At 37.9% G+C, this 23301-nt stretch overlaps 2 protein-coding genes across 3 annotated transcripts; one reads left to right on the top strand and one right to left on the bottom strand.

Annotated features, from left to right (window-relative positions):
• Positions 1 to 716: 716 nt before the first annotated feature.
• Positions 717 to 12276, bottom strand: ca7 (carbonic anhydrase VII). Of its 2 annotated transcripts, XM_041795092.1 has the most exons (8): positions 12151 to 12276; positions 11180 to 11377; positions 8845 to 8963; positions 7425 to 7520; positions 6409 to 6471; positions 6158 to 6313; positions 1942 to 2035; positions 717 to 899 (listed from the first exon to the last, which is right to left on the bottom strand). In XM_041795092.1, exons 1-8 carry the CDS (start codon positions 12185 to 12187, stop codon positions 886 to 888), a joined length of 777 nt encoding a protein of 258 aa, XP_041651026.1. In that variant the 5' UTR covers positions 12188 to 12276; the 3' UTR covers positions 717 to 885. The 2 variants fall into 2 exon arrangements, with proteins under 2 accessions (XP_041651026.1, XP_041651017.1); XM_041795083.1 differs by having other exon boundaries at positions 717 to 2035.
• A 1591-nt stretch (positions 12277 to 13867) lies between these two features.
• nae1 (nedd8 activating enzyme E1 subunit 1) lies at positions 13868 to 22877 on the top strand. Its single transcript, XM_041793713.1, has 20 exons — positions 13868 to 13949; positions 14378 to 14481; positions 14567 to 14627; positions 14724 to 14754; positions 14943 to 15014; positions 15341 to 15420; positions 15611 to 15720; positions 16865 to 16974; positions 17069 to 17131; positions 17262 to 17325; positions 17420 to 17511; positions 18159 to 18218; positions 18343 to 18476; positions 18653 to 18728; positions 19410 to 19449; positions 20111 to 20197; positions 21661 to 21753; positions 22351 to 22465; positions 22554 to 22603; positions 22701 to 22877. Exons 1-20 carry the CDS (start codon positions 13900 to 13902, stop codon positions 22808 to 22810), a joined length of 1602 nt encoding a protein of 533 aa, XP_041649647.1. The 5' UTR covers positions 13868 to 13899; the 3' UTR covers positions 22811 to 22877.
• The last annotated feature ends 424 nt before the right edge of the window (positions 22878 to 23301 follow it).

The following is a 23301-nucleotide window of genomic DNA, read 5'->3' as shown; positions in this document are numbered from 1 at the left end:
TCTTTCTGGTTAAGAGGATCTTTGTCTGATTGGCACCAGCGGCCAGTCACCAAGCTGCACACATATTGAATATGGTTATTTTTTGAGAAGAAAAGTCATTTTATTGTTCAACACATTCTTAATACCTGAACATGTGATCCAACCAGCTGTAAAGATCTTTCTCCGTCTTATTGTAGATTATATCCACATCTGTTGGCGTTTATGGCTGTACCTGCTCATTGATAATGTCAGCTGTAAACACTTTTAGAGCCGAATAAAACCCATTCAATGAAAACAGAAGGTAAATAATTGACTGATCATGGTCGATGTTCTGTCCTTCTATCCTCCAGGCTACCGCCTGGCGACTAATTAGCTGAAAGCCAGTGTTTCTGCTCCTGATCAGTGAGAGTGAGTTTAAGCATTTGCTTTAATGGCTCCACTGTTAAAAGGATGATTGAGAGATCAGGTATAAGGTGCAGGAACAGAAACTTTAAAGAATAAATATGCTTCTTAGTGGGAAGATAAATGTGCAACTGCACTTTATGAGTGCAAAAGTCCTCTTTTACTTTTCTGTCATCAACCTGCTGCTTCCCATTTGTCTGGTTTGAAACACTGCCAAGGCTCATAAATTACAGGACCATAAATATGTGGTGTTTGGCCGAGGGCTGATGCACACTTTGAACATTCATAATAGAAATGAGCCTTTTATCGTGCAAATAAAAAAAAGAAGGAGAAAAGACAGTTACTCTGAATTTTATTCATTTCAGCAAACCTGATTTTGAATGCATTACAAAAATATTCAAACCACCCATAAATTACATTTTTAATGTTTTTCCACATCAACAGCATCAAACAATCATAAGTGAGGTGCCACTTGTCATGTGTGCATTTTGTTGTAGGGGAACTTCATAGCTGCCATCCTGGTGAATAAAATAGAAGAAAGTCCAGAAAAATTAAAGTCATTCCATAGAGTTGGCATAACTTGTGCAATTGATACACCAGGGCCTCTGTAGGGTATTTGAATGCAGGACTTTTTTTAAGGTGCAGCTATAGGGGTAAGCTGTTACTAACAGTGTGCGTATCCAGAAAATGAATGACACTCTGGCCAGGATGCATACCATACAAGTTAAGTTTTAGAAGTTGAAATTATTGAATCCAAGTTGGAGCAGCTTGAGTTAAGAAAATCTTACAAAATATAACTGTGAACAGAAGTTATGAAATCTGGAGGGCATGCCAGAAATAATAAACCACACTCAAGTCTACTAAGCTTAAAAAAGGACCTGAGACTTTCATTCGCACCGTCAAGGCCGAAGAGAGCAGTAAGAGCAAATGCAGCACTAATCCAATCCCACCTCCAGTTGGCATTGTTCGACTGAAAGGGATCTATGGCCCCAAGCACTGGGAATCCACCAGCAATAGACCGGATCAGCTGGGGATCAGTCGGGATCAGTGAGAAGGCTGAGGCTGTGAATGTGCAGACAGCCAAGTACTGTGATACCTACACAGACCTTCCAGTTATGTATACCAGCCTTGTGCAAGAGCTTGTTGCTAGTTTAGACATCCTCTTGTTGCCTTGGCAACACTTTAACAGCAATGGAGGTGCAGGTACAGATCAAAGCTTTGAATCTGAATCAATGCTTAGTCTACAACAGTACTGGAAATTAAAGTAATAGCAATGATAAAATTGCTTTGTATAAATATAAATATGTCCCTTTTATTATTGTCTAAATTATTTATCAACTGATTTCTCCTTCTGACTGGTAGAGAGAAAATTCATCTCATTGTGCTGGCAGTGTTCAAAGTTACAATCAGAAATCCTCAGGACAAGCTACAGTGAGGTAAAAAAAAATAAAAAGTACACTCAATTTAATGCATTCACTGTTGTCTAAAAAGAGCTCTTGCTGTTCTCCCTGACTTCAGATCTCTTGAGGTCACATTAATTGGAGGAACGGACTTTCCTGCCTTTGAGAGGCTGGGGAGGCCTGAAGTTGTTTTCCATGCGTATCCTCTGATCCTCTTCCTCTCCAGTGAACAGGAGCATTCGAAACTTGCTGAGCTACAACAGGAAAGAGAGAAGGACCACATTTTGACTTCAAATTCCTGCAACGAGATTTCTTTTATTTTTTCAAGTATGTTGTTAAACAGATTAATGGCAAGAATTTCCCTTCTGACAAGACAATTTAAGCATGTCAAAGGATAAGACTAGTGATTGTTTAATGTTAGTGGTAAGGCTGAGTAATAATTCGAAGATTACATTACAGTATGTCATACTGTAGTTGCAGAAGGTTTGTAACACCTGCAAACGTATTAACTGCCCACAGATGTAATAAACAACAAATGTAATACAAATCTGCAGGTTTTAGTGGAATAATTCCACAAATGTAATACATTTCCCACAAATACAATAGCAGTTGCTTACAGCAAAAATAATAATAATAAGGGCTGTCAAGATTAATCGAGTTAATCACAATTAGTCAAGGTCCACAATTAGTGCACTTATTTCTTTTAATCATGATTAATCACATGCTTGTGTTTCTCTTTCATCATACTGTAGTCATTCCATGTCAGTGTCTCCCTGAAGCCACAGTGATATGAAATAGGTCCACCACTGCTCATTAACATCTTTTTTACCTTTTTAAAGTTCTCTTATTTTGTTTTCAAGCCAAAACAAGTTCTTTTTTCCCTGTGTAAGTTGTCAGAATCTTCTATCTACCAATAAAAGCAAGTCTGTATCCAAACAGGAAGTTAATTATCCCTAGTTTAAAAAAAAATGAGACAAAACCCCTTTATAAGGATGAATGATGGCATTTTAAAATGCATTAAGGATGCAGTTAATTACGATTAACTACTGAAATTCTGAGATTATTCGCCATTACAAATTTGAATGTTTTGACAGCCCTTTCAGAAACAAAATTCCTTAAAAAAATGTAATAACTATTATGTTTGCAGGAATTTATGAAGTTTGTGGGAAGGTTAACAAAACTTGCTTTTAAAAATCTAAATAATTTCCCACAAATGTAACATGAAAGAGGGGTGGGGTGGGGGATAGGGGTGGGGGGGTCAAAGTCAGCTTAAGCTCAAATCACATTAAAAAAGGTGGTGGCATTTTTTTCTGTTCACCATGAAACAGGAAGTAGTTTTTTTCTTGTAAGATCCATTCTGGGTCTTTTTTTGTCTTTATTAGAGATAGACAGGACAAAAGAAAAAGCTGGAAACATGATAAGAGAGTAGGGAATAAGAGAGTAGGGCTCAAGTCCTGCCTATGGCTGGACTTGAGCCTGAGCTGCCCACGTACATGGAGCGCGACCTAACTGAGAGCCATGAATTTTAGCAGAGTGGCTTAAAATGTGTAAAAACAGCACTCTGAGGAAATTATAAATACATACATACATACATACATACATACATACATAGACACTATTTACCCAGCCAGTTTTATTGTTTTACAAATCCCAGTTCAATCAAAATTTATTTTTTACTTTCTGGAAGTTTGCACCCTGTATGTTTAAGATACTTGCTTGAACGGGGAGAGCCAGTGCAGCCTTGGGTTTTGTTGACGTGTGAAAAAAGTCACGCTTTAGTCAGCTCTTTTAGTCAACTGTAAAATTTCTTATGTTTGGATCAGATGAACCCCCTCTGAGAGCTTAATTAAAAAAGAACCCCTTAGATTTTGCTGAATATTCCCATAAATTATACCAATCTTTGTTTTTTTTGTCTCATTCAAAAATGGCTCTACCAGTGTTTTAAGACTTCTAAAACTACTTCCTGTTTCATGGCAAACAAAAATCACCAAGAGTACTTTTTTTTCAAGGTTTATTTTTAAGCATTTTTGTGCCTCTATTAGATAGAGGAGGACAGTGGATAGAGTCGGAAACAGGGTCAAGAGTGGGGGAGAGACATGTGGTAAAGGGCCTCAGGCCAGATTCGAACCCGGGCCGCCCACGTACATGGGGAGCACCTTTAACCACTAGGCCACCTGCTCCTCAAGAGTACATTTTTTAAGTGATTTAAGCTTAACTTGAACCCACTGGCAGCTGTATAAAGGCTTCCACAAACAACAATGACCACAAGTTTAATTTTTCATGTTCATTCTATTTGTGGAGACTAAAATGTTTACCTTTCCACAAACGAATAAATTCCTTCAAATGTAGCTAATGGTTGTCACCTTTGCAGTAACTACTATTCCGTTTGTAGGAATTTATTATGTTTGTGGGATAATTAAAATAAAGGCTGCAGATTTGTATTCCATTTGTGGTTTATTACATTTGTGGGACATTATTACCTTTGCAAGTGTTATAAGGCTCAATATTTCTTTAAATGTCAAAATGCCAGCATTGTAAATATTTCTGCAGCAGAGACGAAATTTAGAAAGAGTAAAAATAAATTTTAAAAAAGTCTCCTTTCCTTGTTTTATATTTATTTTTCTTCATCAAAATGAGAATGACATACAAATGATCATAGGCCTTCAATTCAAAAAAATCATACTGAATTTACAATATGAGTAAATATAATTATTTTTTGAAATTTTATCAAACAGAAGCAAATGCTAAATTTGTCTGGGACTATTTTGAGTGGCAATGATGAGTACTGTGCTAAAACAAATCTCTTCCAGTGCTTTCATGTGACTTACTGATGTGTTCTAATAGTTTTTAGACAACAGTAGCTCCACAGCTGAGAGAAATAAGCTGCTTCAGGTTGCCCACACATTTTAGTTGGATCAAGTAAACCCTGCTGTTTTCTAGTTAACAAGAAAAATATTGCACATTAATGAACTCTTTAAAGTGCCCACACCATTCACCTCTCCTTGATCTGTTCCCTTTAGCTCCATGTCTGCCGTTATGAGAGAACGTGAAAAACAAAATAATACCGGTTATATAAGGAGTTTCCCTGCTGGGTCTCCATGCAAGCATTTCTCAATTAAAGCCCTGAACCCATGCAGCCAGCCATCCATCCATCAGGATAATCAGCTGGAGGGGATCAAAGGCTTGGAGCCTGGAGTCATAGGTTGTGGGGCCACTTGCCTATCTGACACTTCACCCCTAACTATGCCAAAAACGTGGGTTTAAAGACAGATTGTTCCTGACTACACCCGAGGGGCCGCTGTCATTATAAAACCTCATTCCTCATGTACAGTCCCAGAGCTAAAATTGGAGAACTAGACAAGAAAAGATCAACAAAGTGTGGGAGTGTAATCCAGAGGCTGGCAGCAGTCGCCACAGAGCAGACTCACTGGGGGACCTGGAAGGCGCACTCTGCACACGTCCAGTTAGTCAGCTTAACTTGTCAACAACCTGAGGTTATCAGATGTAAACTTTCTGATTAAATTCAGGGCGATGGATAAAAACAAGTCAGCCCTACACACGGCATCCCCGATGAATGATGCTCGCCCTCGCTCTGGCCTCTAAATATAGCACCAAACACGGCTGTGCAGTATATTTATGGATACGCTATAGCACAGAGGTAAACCCCACCAGCACCTGCCCCCACAACACTTGGCATACTGATCCAGTGATGCTGAACTTCAGTTTGACAACAGAGCAGGCAGTGGATCCTTGAAGTCCCACGGAGGATAGCCCAAGATTATGCAGGTCAGGAAGCATGGATGTCACAACTGACTGATCAGCTGCACAAACAAAGCCTCTCAGGCCAATGTCTTAAAGGAAAACATGCAATATCTATGTCCTAGCGTAACAGTGTAAGATTGGATTAAGTCAAACAAAGTCTTTATCGCTATACTGTATAAAGATATTTTAGGGAAAAGATGAAACTTGGTAAAAGATGCAAATCATTCAACAGAACAAGTGCATTGGGGTAATCACGTTTGTATCAATTAAAATCTAATGCAAGTGTAGTTAAAATTCATATTACTGATATGATATCAGTGTCTTATATTTGGTTAAGCAAAACAAGGATTGTGTGTCAGATGTGTTTTTCACTGCTGGCTCACAGTCCAGATTTTATTAAATGATAAATGCTTCATTGCATGAAATAGTAACGAAGCAGAGAAAATAAGAGTTTGGGTGGTGTTGTATCTTGTAAATTTTCCAAACCAACTAACAGGAATACTGATACAATCCATTCAAAATAACTCAAAATGTGGTGTGGTCTTACATGATTCCCACAGCTGTGAAGTACCTTCTGGAAACATGGGTGGTATGGTAACCAAAGGATCAAGTACCTGTTTTTCAGACAGTGCGATTGGCTCCTTCAGGATGATCCAGGTGACGCTCTCATGCAGAGGAGGCGTGGTCAGTGATCCCAGGTAGGTCCAATAGTGGAGCATGCTTGGTAAGAGGCACTTGGGATTAAAACCTCTAAAGTCTGTGACACTCGCCTGGAACGGAAACACAAAGACAAACAGATCTGATATGACTGCAATTACAGTGATAGCAGAGCATAAATGACAAGATAAGACTTCATAATACTCACTTTATACTTCACCATGTAGAGAGCGTCTGTTATCGTGTGGAGCCATCTGTGGTCATCACCTGTCTAACGTAACACATAAAAATGATTTTTATTGACCTAACCTGTGATTTTGGGAAGAATTTATATCAAAACATTGCATACTCATCCTTGAAATACAATTCTCATTAAATATATTTCTAGAAACAGACCATAACAATGGTGAGGGAACAGTTACTCTACATATCGTAAATGACAAATTTTATGACTTCCTTACAGTTTGGGGGACAAGGTTTTTTTTTTTTTTTTTTAATCTAATGTCACATGCACAGCTTTATGACTTGGACTTCTTTCCAATTTTCAAAAACTTTTTAAAAACACCTCACAGATTTAAGTGGTTTTTTGTTTGTTTTTTTAAGCAAAACATGGTAAAACCAATTAATACTACTTGAGTATCGTGCCATGCAAAAGTTTTTGGTATCACACAAGAAAGAATGTCATGGTAAAAATATTAAATAAGTAAAATAAGAAATGCTGAAGAACTACCACAAAATCGGTACAATTACAGGGTACTGGTGCTTATACCAGCACAAACGCCTTATATGCTTGAACTTATAAAACACTGCCGATACTGTACTCGAAGTCATTTTATAGCATGATGTTAGTCAATCATTAATTGAGCAAGCAGGCAAAATTGGAGTCGCGTCTGCAGTTTGGCGATATTTCACCATACATAAGGATGCACTTCTAAATTGTCAAAACGAGGGGTGAGAGAAATCTGATGAATATAAAACAAACTTTGAAAGCAATTTTGAGAACTGCTATGATATATAATGACAGCATTCATATTTGTACTAGGTATTGGCAAGTAACCAAATGTTAGCACTTGTATTTGGTTTGACAAAAGTGGTACTGGTGCGTCCATAACAGACACAACGCGGCATCTGAACTCCACCTCTGATCTTTGACTCTTTAAATGTGTACAAAATAGACAAAAAGGAAGGCAATAGTAAAAAAACAGGATATCACAAATTTCTTACCTCTAAAAAGATGCCTAGAACAGCCAGGCCATCAGGAGCCGATGCTGCCTCCCCAAACGACCTGTATTTGACAGCATTCCAGTGTACTAAATGCAGCTGCAAAGAAAGTAAATGAGAGACAGAGAAAAAGAACAGAATGCCAAAGGGAGTCAAGGAGTTAGGGAGTCAAAGCCTTTTCTGATAAAGGAATGATGCAGAAGCATGTAGGAGTTTGTTATGGTCTGTATGAAAGAATGTTAATTGTTCAAACGAGAGAACCTTGGAGTTTTTCTTGTGATTTATGATTAAATTAAGTACATTCGTGTATAGCTGGGGGCTGTGTAGTAATAAGAAGACCCTGTGTTAGTACCTTTTACCTGAGTGTGTTTTATGCTTCTATTTTCAGCTATTTCATACGCCCAAATACATTAAAGACAGTCTTGCTGCAGACTACAGATCTTAGACGCCCTCCTTTGCGTACCACTGCAGTGAGACGCCAAATCTGTCAGAATGGAAATACGCACTAAAACTTTCAAAATAAAATCAGATTACATTTACAGTAAGGGTGAGGGCAAGGGTTAAGGTAAGGGTTAGACTACCAAAACTTAGAAGCCAAAAACTTGACCTGCAAAATCTGATTACAAAACATTTCATAAAGCTGACTTAACATTCTGCTTACAGGGAAAACACTACGGCTTTAGCTGAGGCTAAAGCTAACAAAGCTACGTAAATAATGTAGCGAATGAGCTAAATCTAAAGCTAACAACACTTTGTTGGCTATGTAGGTAACAAAGCCACATAACTAATGCAGCTAAAACAAACAAAGCTACACTAGCTACTTTAGATAATGCTGTATTTGCAAAGCTAGACCGGTTTCAGAAGTATTATTCGAACGGTGGCATGCTTTCAGTTCATTAGCTTTCCCTGGCTTACGTCTAACATCTCACTGGTAGTAATGTTAACTACGTAACTAGCAAGGCTTTTTTTCTTTAGCTAAAGCTATCAAAGCAAGCCATTGTTCACTGAACTACTTCTTCAAAAGGTCTGTGAAAATTTAATTCCAGATTAGACATCAGACATGTTTCTGTTTTATTCAAATGATGCTTTGTCAATATTAGCAATGTGGTTAAGCAATTAATGTAACCAACTGGTAGCCTTTGGTTTTAGCCTGAAGTTGAATTAAGGGGATGTCTGACATATGCACCCATGGGTCTGCAGCCAGACTCCTCTCATTATTATGACTCTATGCCTGGTAAATGAGTTTTTCTTGAAAAAAATGATGGAAAGTGAAGGCAACTTCTAGCACTGTAGTCCAATTTTGATTCAATTTATATCAATGGCTTTTATTAAATATTAGTGTACCTTGGTAAATGACTGGGTTTCTGTGTTGTGGTAACTGTATAGTGACAAGCTGTATTGTTTTGAGATCTCAGACTCTAACCTCAGATGCATAGCTATTTCCCCCGACAGTGTGCTCAGAGCCGTGGCAGCCCTTTCCACCCCAGTGGAAGTGGAACTGTTTCAGTCTGTAGGCGTTGTCAAGAGGGCCTCCCCAGATCACTGCAGGAGAGGAGAGGAGATGCATAAAAAAAGAACTAGTATCCAGACACCTACACTCCTACTACTCTGTGGGTGTTAGACAACAACTTTCCAAGAAATGTGGTACAGGGCATCCATCCCCCGATGAGTCAACCTGGTAACACCCTGCAGATTATATTTCTCACCCAAAGCCGAGACATGAGCACTAAAACAGTCAGACGGTCTGATTTACCATCAAATCTATCATTAGAGTCTGCTGCAAAGGCTTTAGTTTTAGACACAAATTACCATTCCTGTGCTAAATAAAGCAACAGTTAAGCTACGTTTAGGTATGTTTAGAGTTCCTCCAATCCATAGCCAACAAAGATTAACATAAACTTTAACACAAGACATAATTAATAGAAATTCAGCCCATTACAGGACAGTTTGCCCTGCTGGGTATGAACACCAGTCTGGTCTGATTGTAATTCATTGTGATGCTGCTGACATCGTTCTGACAAACAGGCCACTTCAGTAAAGGTCAGATCAGTGAGCCATGGATGACACAGTGAGGAAAACACTTATCCTGTCCATCTTATATTACACATGTGGGGAAAGCAGAGAAACAATGTGATCTGCTGGGAAAAAAAAACACACACATTTGCAAAAATGTGATTGTAACAAGTATGCAAAATTCTTCCAAGAATAATAACACGTATGCTGCCTTTATACTCAGCTTTTTTTAAACTGATGTGGGTTTGTAAAGCTGATAATAATGCTGTAAATGCTGATCTTCTTTGGCAACTATGGCAGATTTAATGTGGTGTAATTTTTGTTGGTCTACCATTCAGCACTCAGTCTTTCATATACGTATTATGGATAGGCAAAGTAGACTATAATTGGACCTAATCTCTTGAAACACAAGTACAGTTAATGGTCAGAGACATGTTCTTAATATTTTTCAATTATATTGTGAATTACACAAATTTTCTCCATTTATAAACAAAAAATACGTATATCATTTTGCACAAAATATATACTGTGTATTTGTCACCTGATGGCTTTAGGATGGTATATGTTTTCCAGAAGGTGAAACTCACTACAAGTCTGGCCACGTTTGGGGGCTGCAGCTCTATATGCAAAAAAGTGATTTAGTCTCTTCTGTGAGAGTTAGCCTGCAGGCCTGGCTCTGCATGGTTTTAGAGAGTGTAAAATTTAAGTTACTTTTAATATTTTTGGAAGTTACATAACATAAATGATGTATTTAAACTGTCTTTAGGGAAGAAATGCCACTATGTAGCAAAAATTATCTTTTAAGTGGATAAACATAATGTTCCTTTCTAATTGCATGGTTTAAAATCCTCATCGATAGCTGTATTTTCCAAAGTCCCCTGTTGATCCAGCAATAGAGGAGGGACTTCACCTCTCCTTTATACTTTTATTTAACGCTCTCGCATTAACTGTTTTTAACACTAGTGATACATGTCCTTTGGCCACGTGTCATTATAAGCATGCACACACCCAAACTTTATCCACTAATGGCAAACTGACAGCAGCAGGTTTAGAGGATTTGAGCACCTCCTTTGAACTACAGAGAAATGCTGAGGAAGTGCATTAGCATCATCATGCAGATCTTATCTCCCATTAACTACTTTCCCTGATAGCGTCTTGGTCTCCTGTGGAACCTGTCTGAGACGCATATCTGAGATTATCATGCATGGTAATCAGTAGGTGGTTTAACTGGATCCACCCTGTGCTAAAAGCAAATATGGCAATAATAAGCATTTAGATCATCTTTGGTTATCATATTTTCTTGTCAGGAGACAGATACTCATTAAGTTAACTGCTGGCTAAACTTCCCTGCAGTATAAACAGCGGTGTATTTTGTAACCTTTGATTATGGTCAGTTATGCAGATGGTTTGCACTTTCTAAAATTCAAGGTAATAGCACCTTGCAAGTGTGTGTTTACTATAAACTTTCAGACAGATTTTCTTCAAATGTGGTTGATCTGCGCTAAAATTATCTGTGAACTATGACCTCAGTCAGTGAGAGTGAGAAACAGTAATCTTTAAATACACACATACAGTAGGTAATGTTCTCTAGACACTTTTAATCCCAGTCAAAACATTCCTATCTGCCCACATTTCTGATTATTCTTTTTAACCTTATTGATGACGTATGACCTCTACGATCAGAACATGTCTGAACACTTGGTTAGTTGTTGTTTTTTTAATCATAAATGTTTTTTTTTCCTCACCTGAGCGGTCATCAGTGTCATCAAACTCCACAACAACAGAGTGCCCATTGTTGCAGATGTTTAGGGAGGTACAGTGATCATAGTTGAGGACAATTGGGCCCAGGTTGGGGTCATGTGAAGCCTGATGAGGGACGATGTCAATGGGAGACTGACGGTCCCCCTGGGCCACAGGGAAGTTTTTGTGCCATATGGAAGGCCCTGATGAGAGTGGACAATATAAACATAGCATTTAAGTTTATAATATGACAACTACCAAAATAATAATAAATGCTCCTTTCAATATGCCATTACTGATGTACTTAAGTCACTGTGTTACTTCTACAGACTCTAAATCAAATGAGGTTTCAATGCTTTTAACCCCCCATCTGCTTTAGTGATTTGTATTTTTGTTTAATTGTTGGTGCAACCTGGCATTTGACTTTCTATCTAATCTTGAATAATCCAATTTCTAATTTATGGAGTGATAAACATATTTCAAAGTTAAAAAAAAATATTTATAGGAGTGGCTCACCTGATGAGAAAAATATTGAATCCATATAAGGCACAGTGAGAGAGTAAGGTTTTAGTCCTAAAACCAAATGCTAAATCTGTTGGTGCTACTGTAAACTGATTTCTAAGGGTTTCTTGTGTATCCAGCCAAGAACCTACAGGTGGGATTTTTCTTGAAGCTTTTCTTGAAATCATCTATCAGCCAGGGTAATGATGCAGTTTAATTGTCCTCACTTTTAAAGACCATGTTAAATCGAGTTTAAGGTCTCTAAAGTTAACAGCAGTCATCCCTTTAACCGTGAGGCTAATCTCGCATTAACAGCGTGACTCCTCCGTGTTCCCCCGGGATCAAACACGCAATGCCCACAACAGAGAGAATAACAGTACTCATTATTGCACTACAGAGGGTTAATTGTCTGCACTAGCCTATAGCTGGGAAAGCGGTAGAGACTCTAATTGTAGCTGATGCTACATGATCTTACCGTCATCTTTTCCATATCCCCAGTGTTTCCCTGTCATTGTCCCTGTTAGTGGATTGAAGCCTGACCGAGGTCTCCGGTGCGCACGTGGAGGACGGACACGGACATCAGCCGCTGCCGCTATTGATGAAGTTTATGTAGCGGCCAAAGGGGATGGGCAACCCTCCGCTTCTTGACACGCCCCCTTCACGTATACGCGCACACGTACACGCACAGAGTCCACCTGTCTGAGGTTTTAAAGCTTAACTCGTCTACTCCAGTAGCCCAGTTACGGAATGAAAGGACTTTAATGTGTTACATAAACATTTCTTCACGTCTAATTCCTTTCTCCATAGACTGCTGTAATAGGGTGATAAGCAAAGACTAAAAAAAAATCTGCAAAAACTTGCCCTAAATGAGTCAGGCCTTATTTAATCAGTATTGAGAAACAACAATGGTGCAGACCATGATCATTTAACTTTTAGTTCTTCATAGTGTGGGATAATTTTGAAAGTCTCACACTGTTAGGTTGTTCTATTGAAACAGCCACTGAATTGCTATTTTAATTGTTTATTTATTGGCGTCTCTATTGTTGAAATTGCCTGTTTTCTTTAACCATGCCTTTAAGTCTAGTTTAAGGTTGCTGCAAAAAATGATATGTATAATTATTTGTGGTGTAAACAGTCGTGGTGCATATGTTTCAAAGTATATGGTGCATGTGCAATATATGCCCATTTGTGGTGCAAAAACAGTACATTTTATTTTCAAAATGCTATTATCAAATGTAACACTAAAGATTGGATTTCACTTTCTTTCCTTGATATCGTTGTGTCTAACTTTTTTTAAATTTAGCCTACCTCTTTTTTAGGACTTTATGGACTGACGTGTTTGGTGTTTGTGGTAATATGATGACTGTTTTTCTTTTGTTTAAGGGACAATTTGTTGAACAACATGCAGTTAAAATAAGGGCATATCCTATTCCACTGAGAAAAAAAACTCAATTTTTAAAAACAATCAGCTTGATATTTAATAATACCCTAAGTGGCATAGCACAGTGTCTCTTAAAGTGCTTCTTTTAAAAAAATAAAAAACGATAAAACCGAATTTGTGTAGAGTTTATCATTCCACAAATATCATAATATAATTAAATACAACCTCAGACCTGAGCTGTCATTTGTAATTTACTGTAGGCTATTTCAAGTTTCACACTTATTTGGGATTAGTTTGAAAGCTCAGTCTCCCCTTTAAGCAGATTTTTTTTCCTCCCAGAAATGATGTCCGCAGATCTCCTTGAGGTCCTGTTTCTGCAGGAAATACATCACTGGATGAACACTCGTTTTGGCAGTGTGTCAGCCAGTCCTTGGGGATCTTCAGTCAGTAACAAAAGTTGTCAGTCAGAGAGAGGTATGGGGGGTAATTTTGATAATGGACGACTAGAACTTGTTCAAACTGTCCACAAAAAGTTCTAAATTTCTTTTAAAAATATCCTTTCTATAATCTACAAAAGATAATCTTTACCTGTGTTCCAAATCAAAGCTACAAAGTTACTTTCACTGGTTGTGTGATAGCATCAGGGTGCGATTAATCAGCATACATTTTAAATATTAAATGATTAATTCATCAGTATTTGTCGGAAATGTTGACAGCATTGATAAAACAAGTACAATTAATGTCGAAAGTGCGACTTCAGATACTAGACCGTTCATCTTTGTGTTGAATCTGGTGGTGAGGAAGTAAAAAATGCAACTTCAGACGTCACTCATTGAAAACACCATGGCAGCCACCAAAGCCTCCAAAGAACAGAAATACGACAGACAACTCAGGTAAATGTTTGTGTTTGGTAGATTTCACAACGCACTGTTATAGTCCAGTCTTATATTTATATATATTCTATATAAATAGAGAACATTTCAGAATTATTGAAGAGCTAAATGTGCTGTTAGCCTGCGATTTCTCTGTACGCGAAAGGAGCATCAGGGTTAGCATTAGCTATAAGGTTAGCTGAATGAGTTTCTCTGTTTCTTTCTGTCTGTTGTGTTCTTGCCTGTCACAATAAGACCTCTGCCCAACCACTTATATAAACTTTTGTGGGCAAAACGAGTGTAAACATGTATGTCAGTCATTGTGCTTGCTGCTATCACTCTGCTAGCTAGCGCAGTCATATATGCACATTACGTTTTTACTGAGACAGGGGATATACTGTGAAACTAGATGGCAGCACATGTCCATGTAATGTTGTGTGGTCTTTCAGACTGTGGGGGGACCATGGTCAAGAAGCACTGGAGAATGCACACGTTTGTCTCATCAACGCCACGGCAACTGGGACAGAAATACTGAAGAACCTAGTGCTACCAGGTAAACAGATGTGACTTTGTATTCTACTTACAGTGCTGCAAGTTGTGATTTAAGCATATTAGGGCTTAACTGATCTCTTTGTCAGGTATTGGCGCATTCACCATAGTTGATGGACACACTGTCTCTGGTGAAGATGTTGGAAACAAGTGAGAAAGTTATCTTTTCATCATGGTAATGAGCTTTAAGAAAAAAACGAGTGCAGCCTTTTTGTTCACACTTTACCTCTCTGTCCTCTCTTGCAGCTTTTTCCTCAGTAACAACAACATTGGAAAGGTATTGCATGCTAAATTATCGCAAAAAATGTTCTGTTTCTCATTCATATATATGTACACACACACACACACAAATCCCTGCATCTACTTGTGTTTTCTCCTTGGTCAGTCAGTTTTGCTCTAAATGCTCATATTTGCAAAATAAATACGTTTGTTTTTACATCTGTAATATCCCTGATTATGTTCCAGAACAGAGCACAGGCTGCCACTGAGCTTCTACAGGAACTTAACAGTGACGTTTCTGGGAACTTTGTTGAAGAGGTCAGTAGAGTTCAAGTTTGACATGCTGCCACAGATGTTTTTACAACAATAATGATTTTACCAGGAGGAAGAAACCCAAGGCTTTTATATTTCAAAATTTGGTTTCCATTAAGCGTGCACTTGACTACATTTAAACAGTTATGAAGATTTCATAAGGTTGCAGAGAGGAAGCCTTAGTAGAGATTAATTTATCTGTAAGACAGGCCAAGTTTCAGCAGACAACAGCAGGAGTAGGCCTCTTATGAATACAGCATACTGCATGGACATATACATTTATTGATTATTTAGTGAAAGATACCCTCTTGTATTTTCTGTTGCTCCTGCAGAGTCCTGACAAGCTCCTGGACAACGATCCAGAGTTTTTCCACAGGTTTACTTTAGTCATTGGTGTCCAGTTGCCAGAAAGGTAAGACTTAAACATGTATCATATCTCCTTTTATATTAATTTCATCACATGAAGCTGTTCAGTCGTTATTTATGAGGAAAAGTTTACCGTTCATTAAACTAGATTGAATTTATTGATGTCTTGTCTTTGTCATTGTTTTATTTTTTTGTCTTTCCATACATTTAAACAAATTTTCTGTTAAATTCAACAGCATATGTTTGAGGTTAGGCTCGGCTCTGTGGAGTGCCTCTGTACCATTCCTTGTCTGTAAAACCTACGGTCTGATTGGCTACATGAGGCTGGTAGTGCAGGAGCATACAGGTAAGTTCCCCCAAATTCACCTTTGATTCCACCTGAACTCTTTGTAACAATCAGACAGAAAATTTAATCTTAACATTTTTGGTTGGCATCATAACTCTTTTTGTGTAAGGATTGTAGTTCAGTTTAAAATTGTCTGAAAATGTTCAAATACAGTCTATAGATGAGAAGCATGTCATTAGACCTTGTTTAATAACATGCTTTTGGACATTCAGATTAAGGAATCAACTGATATTGGTTTTGCAGAGCAGATATTAATACCAAATATTTGTAGCCCATGATAATTGATATCTGGAATTGGTATGCATTTTTTATGACAAACAAAATGTACTTGCAATAATTGACCCAGCTGATCATCAGTCTAGCCCTAATTCAGATACAAAGTTGATTCCACTTAGTGTGTGTTGACATTATGCATTAACAATGCCTGAAAACAGAGCTGACTTGCCAGCCTCTTATGGAAATAACAACCCATAAATCATTCCCGTGGTTCCTAGGCTTACTTATTTATGTCATTCCAACTCATGGCTAGGTATTCCTGTATGCCATGTGCAGTGAAACCTATGGTGACACAAATGAACAAGGGAGTGTTGGCCACAAGCTAAGAGGCTTGTGGTTCATTTTTTTTTCCAAAGCTTCTCTGCTTCATTTTGTCATTGGCATGCTTTTAAATGAAATTCTGACACGTTTTTTTAGAAAGTAAACCATGTTGGGTTCTAGTTAGATTGACATGACAGCTCAGTGTAGAGATGTGTCATTGGTGAATGAGCTTGAATGAATTGAGCCGACTTCCGTTTGAGAACTTAATTCCTTTTTTAATTTTTTTTTTTTTTTTTTTTTTTTTGGCCTTTGGCTGTCTTGTGGACCACCACAGAATACATCGGTTGTTGGGGCAATCTTCAATGTGCCAGTACACATAGCATGTAAATAAATGAATAAAATATAGGCATCCCAGACCACTGACTTATGCATTGTGGGCTATCAGATATCAAACTGTCTGCAACATGCATTGTTATGCATTCACACCTTGCATTAAGGATAACCACTTTGTATCCAAATGCCCAGAACAGGTGTTAACCCCTGTTAATGCTAGGTCTTCAGTTAACACAATTTGCACTATATTGACGTTTGACTCTCCCTTCTTCAGTGATTGAATCTCACCCGGACAATGCCTTGGAGGACCTGAGGTTAGACCAGCCTTTTGCAGAATTCAAGAATCACATCAAGACCTATGACCTAGACAGCATGGACAAAAAGGTGAGTGCTTTGGTGTCGGCACAATTTCAAGTCTTAATTGCGGCAAGTTTACAAAATTGATGTTTCTCCTTTTCATTTACTATTTAATCTGTAGGACCACAGTCACACTCCGTGGGTAATCGTTGTTGCTAAATACCTGGAGAAGTGGCTCAGTGAGGTAAAGTAAAATCTCAGTGGCTCCTTATTTCCAAAATTTCCATCAGATACTGCATTAGTTGTATTCATTGTTGTGTTTTTTTGTAAGTTTTGCTTTACAATAAAATCTAACTCTCTTGTTGCTGTTTTAGCATAATGGTCAGCCACCAAAAAACTACAAAGAGAAAGAGGCCTTCAGACAGCTTATCCGGGGAGGTATCTGTCAACTTCTAGCTTGCATTTGCCTGTAAGTATCTTGTCTTTATAACTTAAACTTAGCCGTCATTATTCTTATTTTGTTTTCCTTTAGGGATCCTGAAGAATGAGAATGGTGTCCCAGAAGATGAAGAAAACTTTGAGGAAGCAATTAAGAACGTCAATACTGCTTTAAATCCTACCAAGGTGCCAAATCTCAAGAACTCTTGAGTTAAAACAACAATCAATGTCTTTCTGTAGTCTCAACATTAACAGCTAAAGGCTCATTCATGCTCTATACATTTAAACCAAATATGTATATGGACAGACCTTTCTGTTCAGTACTCTGCACTCCTTTGATCCGTTTTCTCTAAGCTTACAGATATGGATCAAATGTTGCAATACCGCCGCCAATCATGGGGCCATGTTGAGCAGTGTGGTCAATAGTTCAACCTAGAGTAGCAAACACAACGAATAAAGAAACATTGGAACTTCATTCAAGTTTTCTGAGGAAATATAAACAAATACTCTGTGAGTTTTAAGAAAATACAAACATATCAATTATGTTAGCTCACCTGGGCACAAAGACAAACGATTGCAAAAGCACAGCTGAGCAGAGGACAGACCGTTCTTCAGTCTGTAGGATGGATGGAGCAGCATCAAAGTAGCTCAGTGAGAAACAATGACCTCTAGTGGAATAGTTTGTAATCTCCACTCCAACATAATAGATGCACATCAGTATGAGGGAATTGATGTTCTAAAGTTAAAAAACAAATCAATTTTAATGCATGTGTAGAGCATAAATGAGCCTTAAATCTTGTGAGAATCTTTTTTAATGTGTCTTTTTCATGCAGGTTTCTAGTGCTGTTGAAGACCTTTTCAATAGTGAGCAGTGTAACAACATCACATCACAGGTTTGGGCTTTCTTTCCTTCCTTCTTTAAAAAATACACAATCAAATCATAGCTTTGCATGTGCATTTAATAGGATGATTACTTTTCAAAGGGTGTAATTTATTCCGTTTGTGCCTCTTGATCAGACTGCCCCCTTCTGGGTGATGCTGCGAGCTATTAAGGAGTTTGTTCTTAATGAAGGTCATGGGAGTCTGCCTGTACGAGGGACCATCCCCGATATGATCGCTGACTCTCAGAAGTTTATCAGCCTTCAGAATGTGTAAGTGTGAAATGAATGGATGCCAGCTGTAAAGAAAACTGGTATCAGGGATCAGAAAGTATTAGAAAGATGTAATGATCCAATAGATCCAGTTCTTAGATCATTTTTTAACCATACATGGTTAAATGATGTAAGATTGTTGGCGTGTTGGCCTTAATATTTGTGATCCATTTCAGTTACAGGGAAAAGGCCATGCAGGATGCAGCTGCTGTTTCCAAGCATGTTGACAGTCTATTGCAGTCTGTTGGAAAGGTATGTTTGACACCATGAACTGCAGCCAACTGAATAAATGCATTTAAAATTTAATTCATCTGGTTTCATTAAACCAGATGAATTCTTGTTTGCTCAGGTCAGACTGGTGATACAACACAAAGGTTTCCCTAGAGGGTAGCCCTAAATTCAATGCATCTTATCTGGCTCTTCTGCTGGTGAAAGATTTTAACAGTTACAACTAGCTATTATTTTACTCTTAGTATACTTACTAAGAGGCACAGTTCAGCTACAACAGTCACAATGTGTTTATGAAGTGCATTTTTAAACAGTAAACAGCTTTGAAGTTTTTACAAAACTGTTCATTGATATTGTGAATTAGAAACCAACTGCATTTTAATATTGCATCGATGGGATGTTTTCTTGTTATCTTTTGATATAATGGACTATGCCATATATAGTACTGTGCATAAGTTTCGGGCTAAAAATTGAGGCTGTATTAAGACATTGATGTGGCAAGTATGCTTTGGGTGTGAGGAAGGATAGACACAACCCAGTCGTGCTCTGTTTGTCCCCCCCCCAGCCCCAGGTTGTAGCACATCAGGCTCCGTGGTGAATCCTGAGCACCCTACATGCCTTAAACTTATGCACATGACTGTATAAATGCTAACTGACTACAAATTTGTACATACTTTAATTCCCTGACCTTTTATATTCCTCAAGCCGCCAGAGAGCATCTCTGAAAAGGACATCAAACTGTTCTGTAAGTAATTCATTCTTTACACCCATCCCTTACCCTTACATTTTTATAACCATTTGGTGTATTTATATGCATACAAATCTGATTTCAGCCTGATTAACTCAACTGGTGCAAAATATGCACGTACCACGTAGTATATATGGTGTAGTAAAGGGATTTACATCATAATTAAGGGCAGAGTTGAGTTTCTATTTAGTCACACAGCTCTCAATGCATTTTTAAGGTGTGAAAATCTGCTGAGATGTGTTGGCTTAAAACAGCAGCTTTGAATTTCACAGATATTAATGTGATCTGATTATCATGGATAAACAGTAACAAATATAAATGTAAAGAAAATGGTTGTACACACATGCACAATTATGATGAGTATATCGAGACAACCAAATAGCATAATAAATGGATCAGTTAAAATATGTGACATATATAGCAGCACTTGAAAGCACCATGTCAGTCATGTGCCGCCATCATGCTGCTTTTTCTGACTTCTAAAGATATCTATTTTCTATTAGAAAGCCAGCTGTTTGGATTTGTAATGCTTTAACTAGATGGTCAGTACCTTATGGATCCAAGTTGGTTTGAAAACAAGTGGGGCATTTTCTACCTTTATGGGTTATCTTACTGTTGCTGCAAGTTTATATCTAACTGTATTTGTGTTTGTGTCTAGGTAAGAATTCCTCCTTTCTGAGGGTTGTTCGCTGCAGATCTTTGGCTGATGAATATAGTGTGGATTCAGTAAATAAAGATGAAATCAGTAAGTGTGAGATTATTTTTCTCTCTGGCTCAATTATTCAGTATTAGGGATGCACATGGCAGAAATTTTCTGCTGATATGTACAACAGATATATTAGCAGTAAATGACGGTCATATGCAGGTAAAATTTGTGAAGTTTTAGGCAGAGTCATCGACCAAAGTCTTTTTCTTTGAGTATCTCAATGTATTAGGTTTTACATTGAAAATGTGTTTTAAGGACTACAGGTTGTTTTTAATCATGTGATCCCGAATGTCTGTTAGGGGTCAGTAAGTAGGAGTCAGCCATTTAGAGTAAATGGGAACGGAGGAAAGTTAATACTTTACAGCTCTAAATGGATGTCTATGTTGCAATTATCATCTGGAAATTTCTACATGTAATACGATCCCTACGCTTTACAAGAACCTGATTGTTTTCCCACAGTTTAACTGATTTGCCTGGCATGGAGGCTATCAATAATACAAGCTTCATCTAGACAGATGAATGGAGACAAAAGACTTGAGGAGACTCACACTCGAGTTAAGAGGCTAGCTGCAACTTTTTATCATAAAAGAAAACCCTCATTTTGTTGCAAACATGCTTGTAATTGAAACAGTGATTTACTACCAACAAAAAAAAACACCTTGTGGGGTGAGCGACTGATTAATGAAGTGCTGTTCATGAACGAGCTTGTTCTTTAAAACTACTCTTAATTTGAGCCATGGTAGCAAGCTCCTGTTTGAGTGCCAGTTTCCTTTCCTCCTACCTTTGTTGTTATGTAATCCACATTTTAGAAGCCAAACTGGTACCAAATAAAGAGCCATTCTGGAGCCAAACAACCAGCTCTTTTGAGCTGAGCCAAAGATTTCCCAGGAGAGGGAGCGAGGCTGGATGGACATCAGCTGATGAAATACGAATACGATCCGAGTTTAATAGGCTAAACCATGACAAAATTGTACCAAACTAAACCAGACCACTTTGTGGAAACATATCATAAATGAGCGGAGTGTGACACCACTCATCCAGGCATGTTTGATTCATGTTGTGAGATAATACCAAAACAACACAGATTTTTTTAACCTGAATATTTCACTACTTTCAGAACACAAAAGTGCTTAAGAGTAAAGAATGTTCTTATTTTCACACTTTGAATGCTTGGCATAGTCATAAATGGTGCAAAACACGGCCTTTCTTGGTAGCATTTTTCTATGCAGAAATCACTTCTTGGCCCCCATGGAGAGTTCCCCACTGCTGTGATGCAATCTGCAAAGAATCTTCAGGTGTAGGTCTGAATTGCATTCATATATCAGTATTGTTATCGGCTAAAATTAATATGCAGGCAATGCATCGTCATATCAGATATCAACAAAATTCCAGTATTGGGAACTTCAGTTTTGTACAGTTTTCTTTCTTCATTGAAATTTCTAATTGTTTTGTCTTTTGTTCATGTTATTATACACCTATTAACAACTATATTCTGTCCTCAGCCTCATTTATGGACAATCCAGATAGTGAGATGGTCTTCTACCTCATGATTCGGGCTGTTGATCGATTCTACCAGCAGCACTCTCGCTATCCAGGTGTGCTAATGTTTCTGCATATTTCTCTTTAAAATTGTTTAACCAAAGGAAAAAAAAATTGAACTGGTTCACAAATGCACTTTTATCCTGGTTTGGGGATTTGTTTTTCATGACGAACAGCAATTTGGTTATGATCAAACCATGTCAGCATGTGCCATCTATAGAGGAGGAAATTAAAGTGTCTCGAGGTTTAGCATGTGATTGCATATTAGCTTCTAAAATTGTAAAATACTTACACAGCACACACTCATGAAGCTGCATTTAGTGCATTAAAGCTGCTTTTTAAAAAAGTCTTTTTCATGCATCTTATTATACTGGTGCTATTGGATGATGCACATTAAGGTGTGCACAACTCTCAAGATCAATATTGTCATTCAAAAGAGCAACAGAAAGGACCTGAGATTGAGCTGAAATGGGCTGGTTGGAACAAGAGAACTATGATGTTTAATTTGCTTTACACATTTTAGTCTGATTTACTTGCATGATTATGTAGACTATATCTGTTGCTGCCACTTTGCAGAATGAAACAATTTAATGAATCTATATTTTGTTATTTTCTTTCCCTTTTTTCTTTTATTTCACGTCCTGTCTCATCAGGAGTTTATAACTACCAGGTGGAGGAGGACATCAGCAAACTGAAGCTCTGTGTCAACAGCTTATTGCAGGAGTACAGCCTCAATGTCAACATCAAAGATGACTACATCCATGAGTTGTAAGCCCAACTCACAACTTGATTTACTGATTGTAGTAAAAGAATGTAAAGAAAATATTGACTTTTTCATCCTGTCTGTATCCTGCAGCTGTCGATACGGAGCAGCAGAGCCTCACACAGTCGCTGCATTTTTGGGAGGTAATACTTCAGCTCTCCTTTGAAATAGATTTTGCCATATAAGCACACAAAACCCTCGGCAACACACTTACAATGTATTTCCATATTTCATCTTAAGGATCTGCTGCTCAAGAGGCCATCAAGATCATCAGCCACCAGTTTGTGCCATTCTGCAACACTTTCATTTACAACGCCATGTCACAGACGTCTGCCACTTTACAGTTATGAATACAGTTACTGCTTCTGAGTGTGGTTCCAGATACACGAGAGAAAGGAATAAAAGCAGAGTTTCACACACAGTCTTCATATCAACTGTAACTGTAAACTGTACACCAGTCTTTTAAAAGAAGATGGAGAAGTTGCATTTCTAGTACATTGTAATTAAATAATGCGTGCACTTAAATCAAAGAAATGCTTCTCAAACAGAAGATCAGGTTTAGAAGAACACTTCTGTTAAAAGAGCACTCTGTCTTTTTTTTTTTTTTTAAATCTTCGAAAGAAAGAGATCCGGATGACACCAACAAGATATTCCGTTGATGCTCACTTTTTTGTGTCAGGCAACATTTAACAGCTTTGGACATAAAACTCTGGACTATAAAGGCTTCGTGTATGGACGATATTCTCTCACATATCACTTTATTAGGTTGTACAACCACCACAATTCATATGTGTAGACATAGTCAAGACTACTTGCTGAAGTTCAACCCAAGCATCAGAAC

The sequence above is a fragment of the Cheilinus undulatus genome, linkage group 1 (genome assembly GCF_018320785.1).
Source record: "Cheilinus undulatus linkage group 1, ASM1832078v1, whole genome shotgun sequence".
In the NCBI taxonomy this organism is placed as follows: Eukaryota; Metazoa; Chordata; class Actinopteri; order Labriformes; family Labridae; genus Cheilinus; species Cheilinus undulatus.
The sequence above is the reverse complement of the archived record's forward strand: the minus strand, read 5'-3'. Positions and strand labels throughout refer to the sequence as shown.

Coding starts and splice junctions, on each gene's coding strand:
- ca7 (XM_041795083.1), bottom strand. CDS start 12,187: ATGACAGGGAAACACTGGGGATATGGAAAAGATGACG. Junction 8,964..11,179: donor TGACACTGATGACCGCTCAG/GTGAGGAAAAAA, acceptor CCTCTCCTGCAG/TGATCTGGGGAGGCCCTCTT. Junction 6,314..6,408: donor TCTACATGGTGAAGTATAAA/GTGAGTATTATG, acceptor TTTCCGTTCCAG/GCGAGTGTCACAGACTTTAG.
- nae1 (XM_041793713.1), top strand. CDS start 13,900: ATGGCAGCCACCAAAGCCTCCAAAGAACAGAAATACGACAGACAACTC. Junction 15,015..15,340: donor CTGGGAACTTTGTTGAAGAG/GTCAGTAGAGTT, acceptor TTGCTCCTGCAG/AGTCCTGACAAGCTCCTGGA. Junction 22,466..22,553: donor GATGACTACATCCATGAGTT/GTAAGCCCAACT, acceptor TGTATCCTGCAG/CTGTCGATACGGAGCAGCAG.